This window comes from Crocodylus siamensis, chromosome 12 (assembly GCF_052110815.1).
Source record: "Crocodylus siamensis isolate JL-2025a chromosome 12, ASM5211081v1, whole genome shotgun sequence".
Classification (NCBI taxonomy): Eukaryota; Metazoa; Chordata; order Crocodylia; family Crocodylidae; genus Crocodylus; species Crocodylus siamensis.
The window spans coordinates 37,949,299-37,961,898 of record NC_143406.1 but is presented as its reverse complement, the minus strand read 5'-3'; the positions used below and the strand labels follow the sequence as shown (position 1 = coordinate 37,961,898).

General features: G+C 41.3%; 1 protein-coding gene across 3 annotated transcripts in view; it reads right to left on the bottom strand.

Annotated features, from left to right (window-relative positions):
* METTL9 (methyltransferase 9, His-X-His N1(pi)-histidine) overlaps positions 1-12,600 on the bottom strand; it is a 32,225-nt gene that overhangs the window by 17,456 nt on the left and 2,169 nt on the right. The window contains exons 1-5 of one of the 3 annotated variants that reach the window (XM_090023535.1): positions 11,513-11,527; positions 9,000-9,046; positions 4,013-4,203; positions 946-1,155; positions 6-190 (exon numbers count right to left, since the gene is read on the bottom strand). In XM_090023535.1, coding sequence (XP_089879661.1) covers positions 6-190; positions 946-1,155; positions 4,013-4,203; positions 9,000-9,044 — 631 coding nt within the window. In that variant the 5' untranslated portion in view covers positions 9,045-9,046; positions 11,513-11,527. Of the gene's footprint in view, positions 1-5; positions 191-945; positions 1,156-4,012; positions 4,204-8,999; positions 9,047-11,512; positions 11,528-12,600 lie in introns of those variants that run through there. The other 2 variants (XM_090023534.1, XM_090023536.1) reach the window with 2 other exon arrangements.

Here is a 12,600-nt window from a genome sequence, read left to right as displayed (position 1 = left end):
CTTACCATTTTCCACATATGGATGAAAGGGCAGAACTAATGCTAGAATGACTCTGCCTCTAGTTGGCTCCAGAACACTTCTAATATCTTTTAAAACAGTCAGTGGCTGATCACAGCGATCGAGTAAATTCAAGCAGCTAATAACATCATACTGGAAACCTGTGTTCTGCCACTCATTTATGCCAAGCACTCTAAAGAGAGAAATACAGAAAGCGTTTTAATAAAAACTGCAAGCTGAACCCATGGTCTCAGAGCTCTTGCTCCCTAGAATGACTGGGAAGAAGAGAATTCCCAACGGATCAGGCTGACCTAGCATGCATCATTGGCATGCTGTCATAAGAGAACATGCAGATAAGAATTTTTTATGCCTTTTAAAAAGACAGTTGAATTTCTCCACAAAAACCATTAGCAGGTCTATACAATCTACAGCACACATTTTAATTTGGATCTTCCTCACAAAGACTGGTTACATCAAATCTGCTTATACTACTGTTTAACAATAGTAGGAACAAAGTAAATGAACAGCGAGTTCTCTCACAAATCTACTTGAATATCTGCCTTATCTAAAGCATAGGTAGTCTTAGCTTGTTCAGATATCCCCACTTTTGGGAACTGGGGTTCAGTCTGTTTCCCCACAGTGCCCTCACATCTCAGAGCTGCCAGTCTTAAATCTGTTTTTATTTCCCTGAGTCTCTTGAACTAAATCAAGCTGGTTTATGCTCGCCATGAAGCTGGAATTATTAAAAATAGGCAAAGTTGTTCTGATATGTGGGGCACGTCAGACTGGAAAGCAAATACACCTTTATGTCCAGGTCAAGCTATTCCCAAACTATCCATTCATATAAGCAAGCTATACAGTGACAGACCAAACAACGTTCTTAAAATACTAGGCAGCTCCCACATTCTTTACACTAAATATTACTAAGTAATATATTTATTATAATACCTGTATTTCTTTTTCTGAAGCTGCCATATCATAGTTTCAGACAACTCAGTGGCATAGATTTCTTCAAAGTGAGGACTCATGACCTTAGTGACCTCTCCATCTCCAGCTCCTAAATCGAGAAGTCTTTGGGATTTCCATTCTGGGTTTATTTTGAGCAGTCTCTGAAACTGTTCTGGTGAAAACACAAACATTGAGCCTCTTCCCAGCAGCCTGAAATGTAAAAGATTGAAGTGTTGGATTTTGCACAAACTTTAAAAGAGAAGACAGATATTGGAATACTTTATGGAGTGCAATAGAAGCATCCAGCATTTAACAATCACATAACAGACAATGATCCCTCCTTGGCAGAATTTACAATTTAATTCAACCTGTCTATTGTACTTGCCTGAAAACTCAAATACATACATACAAGGTGGTATCTGCATACGCTTATGTGGGCTTTAGGGAGGATCTGATGAGGGGAAAGAAGGTTTATGGGAAAGAGGTGCTACTTTAGAAGACTCCACAAGAAAAGAAGGACAAAGCCAAAGATGGGAAGAAAAGATGAAGGACAAATCCAATTTACTGTATTTGAATTAGCAGACCAACTGACCCCAGCATTAAATTAACTCTGTGCCTAAGGTGACCAGAACTTAGCCAAAATGTTCAGATAGGAAAGGAAATAGCAAATGAGAGCAGAACTGTAAACAGGCACAAAGAAGGATGAATATGCTGTGAAAAAGGACTAAAGAGGACTTAAGAGCAAGTAAGGGTGACATTGCTGCAGCAGTAGAAAGACAAAGGGTTCTTTTTTAAAACCATACAAAATAATGATTCAGTTTTGGGGATCCCTGCTAATATCTGATGACTCCCTGTTGGACTGGATAGGGTGTATAATACAAAATGAACAATTCATTAAGGACTTGGCTGCTGGACAGTTGACAGTTGGATTCTTTGTGGTTCATGTCAGTGACCTCCTGCTATTGTTTGCAGGGCATATATTATAAGATTTCAGCTGTTGCAATAGAAGGACTGGGGATGAAAGAGGAGGGAAAACAAGGGAAAAAGAAGAAGAATTAGTCAATAAGAGGTGCAAGGGAGATAAAGAACATTATGCTGGGCTACCTTCAGTCTGAAATACCAAACCTATCTTCTTCAGGTCTGAAGTCAAAATTAAGACAACGATTAGTACAAATAGGCCACAACAGCTATGAAGAGATTTAAAAGAGTGAATAAGGCAAGAATTTATGATCAAGAGTAATGAAGAGAATAAGCAGTGCAGGTGAGAAAGTAGTAATCCAGGGAAATGCCAAATTTTCTGAAAAAAGGATACATACTTAATAAAGTGATACAGAAAAAAAAACCCCATCAGTTAAATTTCTAGCACAGATGCCAAGGGAAGATATTAAATATGGAGTATAGCCCATTTATGTAGAACCCCCTTGCAGCACATTGTGTCAGCCCCACTGCATAATTGGCTTATGGCTATTATTCCTGAAGGCACCAAGAGACATCATTCAAAGCAGTTGAAAGCCTTTGTAAAAAAAAAGACAGATGGAACAGGAAGAAAAAAAGGGGGAAAAGGAGGAACCAAAGTGACCTTTATCTAAAGGTAAAAGTAACTGAAGAACTCGACAGGAAAGCTCAGAGAATCAGCTGGTGGGAAATAAAAAAAAGGCTATTTGCTAGCCATGGTAGCTGGTTACTGTCCTCAAATCAAGGGTGTATATGTGCAAAGGGAAGAGGGGAAAAATATCAAGCATGTAGCTATAATAAATTCATTCTTCACAGACAGTCAGAACTGAGGTGAAGCTGCGCATGTGCCTGAAAGGGATGGATGGGAAGAGAAGAGACTACCTCATTAAAGGAATTGTATATGTTCTGCAAAAGTGAGGGTAGCAAACTACTTCTAGAGTCTGGAATTTGGGTTCACAAGAAGAGCAGTTTTGCATACAGACTAAATTCTGTGCAACTTTAAACCTCCTTGAAGCCCATCCCAACTAATCCAGGAAGAGACCAACAAAATAATCCCACCAATTAAGCCTCAAAGTACCTCAGACAGGAAAAAAAATAGGGTTCCAAAGGGGAAGCAATGGTCTAGGACAACTGGGTAGCACATATTCATTATGCTACACTAAGTCCAACCCATAAATTTTAGGATTCTGTTCAGCTATTCAGAGGCTGCATAAAGATACTCCTGGATATATAACATTTAAAAAAAATCACAAAAGAAAATGAATTTATATGGAAAAGCTGAAGCTCTGGTTTTGCTTTATGTTTTACTAAAAACTGAATGATAAGAAAGCTGCAGGCATATGAAAATAATTATTTGTAAAATAGGTTTTGGAGGCTGACTGTGTGGTAGCTATCCACAATATATTAGATTTGGACCATATTTCTCTATCTACTTTTCTGCATCTAGCAAAACTACAGACACAAGAAACTCAGCCTCCAAAGGACAGTTGCACATAAGGGAATTTTTCAATTGCTCTGAAGCGACCCCCTCCAGCAAATATAAGAGCTACCTGAATGAGCCAGGATGCAGAGATGGTTTTATACAGCCATCTTCAACTAGGAAAACAGTCATCACAGCTCTAACGGAATGGTAAGCAAAGCAAAGGATGAATAAATGGAAGGAGGAGAAATAACTGGTTGAAGAACTAAGAAAGTACCCCCATTCCAATAGGAATTTGAGAAGCAATGGATAATAGCAGTATTTATGTTGGGATAAACTGGGAATCCTATGATCATCTGTTGTTAACTGGTGTATATTTTTCCCCTCTTGAATTTAAAAAGGCATGACAGAATTTCTGATCTGTCAGGCTGTGATAAGAGTAAAAGTGTAAACATTTAAGTGAGGTTAGAAAATCCTGACTGAATGTACAGATCAAATGAGTCGCACAAAAGTGGTTCAGAGGCGATTCAGTTGACAGAATGAAGAAAATCAAGCTAAGCATATCTTGGAAGAAAATCAGCAACTCTGTAGGGCAGGACATCAAAGGACTGAGCACTTGGTGATCTAAACCTGGCGTTTCTGGGCCAATATATGTTTACAAAAAAGGAGACCAAGTACAATCTCTTCACTTACCCATTGATAGAAGTCCTAGACATAAAGAGGCTAAAAATTGAAGACACAAAAGAGTGATAGAGCTGGATAAAGAGCCAGCCTGACTTCTCAATGCTGTTGTTTAAGAAGATCTGTGTTCCTTGGTCAAGGTAACTCTGGACAAAAATAGGCTGAAGGGATTCAGACAACTGCTCTGTGTTGCACACATACCACTAGAAAGAAAGAGAAAGGAACAATTTAAAAGTTGAGCAATACAAAAACGAACAGTAGTTAAAAACAGCTAAATTCATAGAAGACTGATATAAATCTGTTCCGTAACTTTGAACATTTAGATTTCAAGATTAATTTAGGTTTGGGCTGCAATAAAATGCAGGTAGATTAATCCTTAAGAAACAATTATTTTAAACTGTGTTTTAATTATTATTCTTATTAACTTTGAACAGTTATTTACACAAAAGTGTCTTCCATAAAAAAAAATATTGTATCAACAGACTTTTCTATGCAGCTGCCTAGCACTGTAGAAACAACAAGAAACTGAGAAATATTGCTGCCTGTTTACTAATTCTCTCTCTCAACCTTTCATGGAGCCTCCTCTTGGAAGGAGTCCAGGATGTATACCCTCAAGTCTTTCTAGGAAAAGAAAGAATCTAATCAATATAGCCAAGGCAAGCTTCATACACTGAACATCAAAATATGCTGGCTGATCAGGATCAGGCTTAACTTTGAAGACAGCACCTTTGAACCTTCCCAGCCTGATCATTATCCTGGTTACACAAGACTAAGGAGGAATGAGCAGATGGGAGTGAATGAGGAAGGAGACACTGCCAGGGAGAGGAGATTAAATAAAGCAGGAACACCAGGAAGAACAACATACAAACGCTTTGACTCAGATCATTGTCACATCTCAACTTCTTGTCTCAGCCCTTGCCGCACACAATTCCATCCATCAGGAAAAGGAGTAGGGCGAGGGTGTGAAAGTAGTCATACCACTGAAGCACCTGATGGCTCAGAATGGAATGGTGTGTCCAGAAGAAAAATGTTCCAAGATTCTGCATTATACAATCACTCCCATCTGACCAACAGTACAAAGTGAGGCCCCTGCATACTCAGATTTACACCATACCAAAGAGCATCCATGCTGGGCCCAGAGCACCATCAAATCTGCACACTGTATGTACTCCCCTTGTCTAATCCCAAAATGCAGTCCATCCAGTGTATAGCCAAAGAGTCTCATCAAGGACTCAAATTGTTGAGGAACTATTTTTCTCCATGTTTCCCTGAAGGTACTATACAGACACATATGGCACTGCAAGTTATGCTCAAGCTACAAGGCAATCATGTTGTAGAATAATGCTTGCTGTCTGCATGAGGTACAAAACAGCAGCGGTGAATGCCTGTAAAATTAGATACTTTATAAAACTGTTTGTCTGAACTGCACTCAACTGCTATTGCAATAAATAGCCATACAAGAAAAATCTGCCTTGGCTGATTAGATTGTTTTCCTCACAAATGCTGCATGTCCACTACTTTGTCATTGAAGAGTTGTCCTCAGCTGGAGACTAAAACAGTTTTCATGAGTGTCAGTCAGGTCTGACAGTCTCATTAAGAAGCTACTAGTGAATCTGATGAGAACATTTTTTCCAAAAAACTATGCAACTGTGGAAGACAGACAAAATTGTTAACGAGATTCTTTATCACGAATATTCTTGTGAATCTTATTCAATTTTAAAAGGGCTGGATGCAGAGCTGACCTGAATGGCATGCAGGGCCTGGGGCAAATCAGTCCATGCAGGGCCCCGCCTCAGCTCCTATCCCACGGCCCCAACCTAAAGCTGCTGCTGCCACCATCAGCAGCAGTAGTGTGGGGTGGGGGGTAGTAAGCAGCTGGATGCGGAGCCACCACTCTGCCCAGCTCTGCGGGTCCCCACCCCCACAAAACGCAGGGCCCGGGGCGGTCACCCTGATTCACTGCTCCCCCTCCCCCCCAGGACGGCCCTAGCTGGATTAATCTCTCAGCATGTCCTCAAACATAGGAAACTAGTTAAAAATAATACAAGGAAAGACAGTAGAATAATTTAGTGCAACTCCACCCAGGAACCTAGCCAAGCAAATATAGTGATATACCCTAGTGGTGCCCAACTCATCTGGCTCCATAGGCCCGATCCAGTGCATTGAGTCAGTCCGTGGGCTCCAAGGCTCCAGATGGATCCAAATTTGGAAGCAGGATAAGCAGCAGCAGCAGCAGCAGATGATCCCATGCAGATGTTCTGGGAGCAATGGCAACTAATATTGCCACTGCTCCTACACCACCAAAATTCTGGACACATGAGGAGCCCCATGGACCAGATGACATGGCTCTTGTGTGGCCATATCTTTGTCAACCCTGCTATACCCAATAGCCTTGCATTAGTGAGGGAATACAGTTTTTAACTCTCTGGATGCATCCATATGTGCAGGCACGTGTGGTTTGTGACACTGCAAACCTCTCTGTGGTTCCACAAAACACATGCTTGGAATGTTGAAGCATGCTCTGCAAATTTGCAGTGCAGGGGGCAAATCCAGGTAGCAAAAAATTTAAAAAGCGAACAAAAAGCAGCATGGCGCACATGACAGGAGTGTGCGCTGGCAGACACAGAAGCTTGGTCCTTCCGAGAGATGCTCTGGCTGCTGGCTCCACTCCTTCAGTTGTGCCCCAGCTCCTGCAGCATGCTGGAAGCCAGGAGGAGTGAGGAAAGGTCAGTTTGCCAGAAGTGGGGCAATTTACCCCACACCAACGTGCATGTGTACGATAACTTATTTTAAATTTTATTTAAAAAATATTTTTGTCCTGATTTATGTGCCTGTCCCCTCCTTATCTGAGTTTCTGCTCTCAGATGGAAGGAGGGCCAGGGAACAGCCACAGGGTCCCAGGCCAGAAGGCTCTGCTAGGCAGAAGCTTCTGGTTGGAGGGTGGGGGGAGCTGGGGGTGGGGTGGGGCCTGGCAGGTTTTGCTCCTTGCCACTGCTGGGTCCTGCTGCTGGATCCTCCTGTTGCTGGCACCGCGTCAGCTTCAAACAGGCAGCCACCTGCAGGTAATAATTTTATAAAATTTAGAGGGGCCCTGAGGGCCAGACAGAATGGCCTGGTGGGATGGATCCAGCCTGTGGGCCATATTTTGCTCATCCCTGCTCTATCTTCAAATGCTGCAGCAGCAGGAAATATGACTATCTGATAAAATTCTAAAAATTAGCTCATGTGGCTGCCTCCCAGATTTGTTTTAGCAGCTAGATCACATTTTCTGGACCTGAAGACAGTGTTCCCCCCTCGCAAAATGAACTGTTACCTGTATAAGAAAAAAGCCATCTTTCCAGATGCTGGTCCTGACAGGCAAGCTATTTTCCAGGTAACTCTAGAGCAGGGGTGGGCAAAATGCAGCCCATGGGCCAGATGTGGCGCACCAGACCATTGTATCCGGCCCATGGAGCCCCTAAAAAATTTAGAAAATTAATATGCCTCTGCTCCTGGCTGCCTGCCATGCGGCCCTTGATGGCTTGCCAAATCTCAGTAAGCAGCCCTTCGCCCAAAATAACTGTTTGCCCCTGCTCTAGAGCAATTGGATGCACTTTTGCTTCCAACTCTGGAATCAAATGCAGTAAAATTGCCATTATCCTGATGAATAGTTAAAATATATCATAATCAAAATAAATATCTAACATCTATTGTAGCTTATGATAAGCTTCAAGTAAGGAACTTGGGTAAAACAAAGGACTACAGAAAGCCAGTGATGTAGTAAAAAAAAACAACATATGGACTTTTGGTGCAACTGCAGTGGAGGTCTATAAAAATATTTTCTATAGACATAGATCCAAAATGGCAACTCTTGTCCCTCAGCTAGGAGCAATCAATCAGGAATGACAATACTGATTTTATAAACTCCAAAAGTTGCCCTGCTATAGCTGGCAACCTCAATCATAAATCCCATGCAGATGTTATAACAATTTTGCCAAGCTCAAGAATCATGCAATCATCCAGAACACAAGGCCAGTGCTCTCCATTTTTCTGAAAGCTCTATTTCTGTAATTGAGACACCTTGTACCTACAAATTAATACAAAGACATAGTGATAGCCCTGCCTTTAAGAAACTCATACAGCCTACAGTATCTAGTTTGTGATATTAGGCACTGTTGCCTTTAACTAGAACTCTCTTCTGTTAAATCTCCCCTTCAGATGTCCCTATAAATAGTTCAAAGAATAAGCTGTTCATCAGATGAAATTAAGTCACACTGGTCTCCATTTAAAAACAGTTCAAGTCTCTGAAGATAGAGCCACCTTTCTATTAGAGAAGACTTCATACCCGCAGTGAGGCTAATTACTGCTTTACCACTCTCTGTGCATACACCCAAGGAGACAGAGCAAGAATGATCCAGACAGAACCATCCGGCAGCAAAAGCTGGTGATTACACACAAAACAGTAAGTTGCCATGGTGAGCGGCGTCATAAATACTTGTAATTTGAAAACTGAACTTATCACATCTAAGGTAGGAAAAAGTTATAAAATAGGAGCATGTAAACCTGCAGTTTGTCTCAATGGGCAATCCTGACAGGATGCTTCCTGATGTCTCCTGGATTTAGAGTCCAGGCCCCAACACCTGGGATCAAGCCATTAATATAAATGTGCTACATTTATACAGATTGACCTCAAAACTTAGATTTCTTCCTGGTGTTTCCTTTATTTAGAGAAGCACACAGCCTGTCACTCAAAGTTTGAGAGAGACTCACGTATTTTGCACATTTATTTTTTAATTTAAATATTTAAAAAAAACAAGATGTTTTGGCTTTAATGCTATATCAAACTGTATTAAAATAATTTATTTATAGAAAGTATGTCATTGCAGAACCACTGGTCATTATCTTTGAAAACCTGTGGCAATCGGGGGAGGTCCTGGACGATTGGAAAAGGCCAAATATAGTGCCCATCTTTAAGAAAGGGAAGAAAGAATCCAGGGAACTCTAGAGCAGTCTGCCTCACCTCATTCCCTTGAAAAACCACGGAGCAGGTCCTCAAAGAATCCATTCCTAAGCAAATCAGAGGAGAAGGTGATTAGGAAAAGTCAGCATGGATTCAGCAAGGGCAAGTCATGCCTGACCAACCTGATTGCTTTCTACCATGAGATGACTGGCTCAGTGGATGCAGGGAAAGCAATGGACATAATATATTTTGACTTTAGCAAGGCTTTTGATACCATTTCCAACAGCATTTTTGTAAGCAAGCTAAGGAAGTATGGGGTTGGATGAATGGTTTGTAAGGTAGACAGAAAACTAGCTGGATTGTCAGGCTCAACGGGTAGTATTCAATAGCTTAATGTCTAGTTGGCAGCTGATATCAAATGGAGTGCCCCGGGGGCGGTCTTCAATATCTTCATTAACTATCTGGAAGACGGGATGGACTGCAACCTCAGCAAGTTGGTGGATAACACCAAACTGGGGAGTGTAGTAGATATTCTGGAGGGTAGGACTAGGATTCAGAGTGACCCAGGCAAGCTGGAGGATTGGGCCAAAAGAAATCTAATGAGGTTCAGAAATGACAACTGCAAAGTCTTGCACTTAGGATGAAGCAATCCCACGCACTATTACAGCCCGGGGATTCACTGGCTAAGCAACAGCTCTGCAGAAAAGGACCTTGGGGTTATAGCAGAGAAGCTGAATATAAGCCGACTGTGTGCCCTTGTTGCCAAGAAGGCTAATGGCATACTGGGCTGTATTAGCAGGAACATTGCCAGCAGATCGAGGGAACTCATTATTCCCCTTCACTAAGCACTGGTAAGGCCACATCTGGAGTACTGTGTTCATTATTGGGCCCCCCACGACAGAAAGGATGCAGACAAACTGGAGAGAGTCCCAGAGAGCAACAAAGATGGTTCGGGGACTGGGGCACAGCGCGGATGAAGAGAGGCTGAGGGAACTGGGTTTATTTAGTCCGGAGAAGAGAAGACTGAGAGGGGATATGATAGCAGCCTTTAATTGCCTGAAGGGTGGTTCCAAAGAGGATGGAGCTAGACTGTTCTCAAATGGTGATAGAACAAGGAGCAATGTTCTCAAGTTGCAGCAAGGGAAGTCTAGGTTAGATATTAGAAAAAACCTGTCTCACTAGGAAGGTGGTAAAGCACTACAAAGGTTACCCAGAGACATGGTAGAATCTCCATCCTTGAAACTTTTTAAGGCCTGGCTCGACAAAGCCCTAGCTAGGATGATCTAGTTGGGGATGGTCCTACTTTGAGCAGGGGGTTGCACTGGATGACCTCCTAAGGTCCCTTACAACCATAATTTTCTATGATTCTATGAAAAATAAGCTAAAGAACAACAATAAAAATACTCTATTTCAAATTTTTTAAATTGTACACATTAAAAAAAAAATTACAGATTATCATCAACGGTAATCATAAATATGAAGATCCTGATAAAGACCTGGGGAATTACTCAGACATCAGACTGTGAAAACAAGTGTTTTAAGAACCCCCTGGGGTATCAGTCAATTAGCCTTTATAGGCACCTGCCAGGTCCATAGAAGAAAATGCTTCTTAGGTGACTGAAGATATTCAGGATTTTATTTTTATCAGGAAGCTGAATATTTCTGCATTCAGCCTTCTGAGGGTCAGGGTTTGCTTTAATCCCCTGAGTTTGAGGTGATGATAAGAAACACAGTATAACTGTGGGAACTCCCAGAACTAGTTTTGCAAGTTTATACATTATAGACTAAAAGTGATTCAATTGCCTTATTTCTACATCCACCCACTCACTATAAACATGTCTAAATATGTGCAATTTACATAATGAGGAACAAGAATAAGGTGCGTTTTAAGCTTAAAACCTTCCTTACTTCACACATCTCTTTTGTCTTTCTGCATGGAAGCTACCACATCTTAGACTCTACCTGTGCCCAAGTTCAATGGTAACGTAAAAGAGAAGGCAACTACCATTGTAAATACATGCCAATGTAAAGTTCCAATCCTCAAATAAAATCCACATCAGCACAGCAGACACTTGTGTCCACGGAGAACCCCAGTGAAGTCAGTGGGGCTCACTGGAGAAGCTCAAGGGTCCACTAGTACAAGTCTGCTTTCAGGACTAGGACATATGCAAGTCAGAGAACATAAAAATGGCATAAGACATGAAAGTAAATTATACCACTGGAGACTATCTGTGAACCCCTCAGAGCATGGACTCACAGGCACAATATTCTTTACCAAGATCTTTGATAGTGGAGATTGGTGGAAATATGATGGGGAAAGATGCCTTGCAACAACGTATGAATCAGCATAAAATGCAGAGGAAACTCACCAACAGGTAGTAGGCCAGGGCCTATCTGATGGCTTGAAATTAATCCATCCTGTTTTTAGGCTAGTCTACTTCTTTTGAAAGCGACTGAAAGTGGGCCCTCTTACTCAAATTTTTGTGCATTCACATAATTACTTCTTCCTTTAATAACTACACTAAGGTGTGGATACTATGCCTTCTTATGCATCATCCAAAAGAGTTGCTTACTGAGTTCCAGTGTCACATCAGTGCTGTCCCCTGAAGGAAATGATAAAGCACGAAGGTCAGCAAGGGCCTAATTTGAGAACTGTAGAGATAAAGAGGGTAAAGAGGATAACTTGGCACCCAGAAACATTTATTACCGTTGTTAATGCATAAGCAGGAAAGAACTCAGCTTGACTTGTCTGCAGGACTGGTAATTAGAAACACATCTTTTTATTTGTAAATTGAGCACACCCAATACAGAGAACACTGAGAAACCACAAACCATTCTGAGAGACAAAACTACTCTGTGATCACGGGCATGTTAATTCTGTTACACAAGGTTTAGTACAATGGGATGTCTAGGGGTACTACTGTAAAACAAAACAAATAAAAATGGTACAGGATTCTTATTTCAACATCCTGCTGGTTTGCAGTAACAGTGCCAGCGAGCAGAGGGGAGCAGACAGCTGCAGCAAATATTGCAGCTTTTCAAGTAGTCTTCATCAACTACTTACAGCAATGACACATTTTAAGACTTTTTCATACAGGAGCAAATGCCACAAGAGTTAAATCAGTTTTCAGAATGGTTCACAAACTTCTCAAAGAGACTCACAGCTCAAACAAAGCTTTTAGACAGGTTTGTATATAACATGGTTTAATGCTCTACTTCTTGTCCACACTGGACTTTTTCTCCTTAAAATTTCTTCCATCACAGGTGGAATCAACAGTGGAAAGTACAATACAGACAAGCCGCTAGTAACCAACCAACCTTTTTAAAACAGTTGTCACCTAAATTTACCATGAACAGGGTTAGATAACACAAAGGTTAAAACCTCAGTAGCACTAAAGCACTACGACACAATCAGCAGTAATGGAAAAATTGAAAGAACGAAGTCTGGGATAAACAAGTCCAAACTCAATAGCCTCTCCTATGGCAATGTCCATCTCTATTTCCTCAAGGGCATGTGCTTTTACTACTTTCCTCTTTTCTTAAATACTAGATGAACAGTTGGGGATGCTAGGGTCTCATATTAGGACATGGATTGATCCAACACATCACAGACATAAAGCAGAACATTTAACTTTGCAAGGTCCTTCTTATAAGTTTAAAA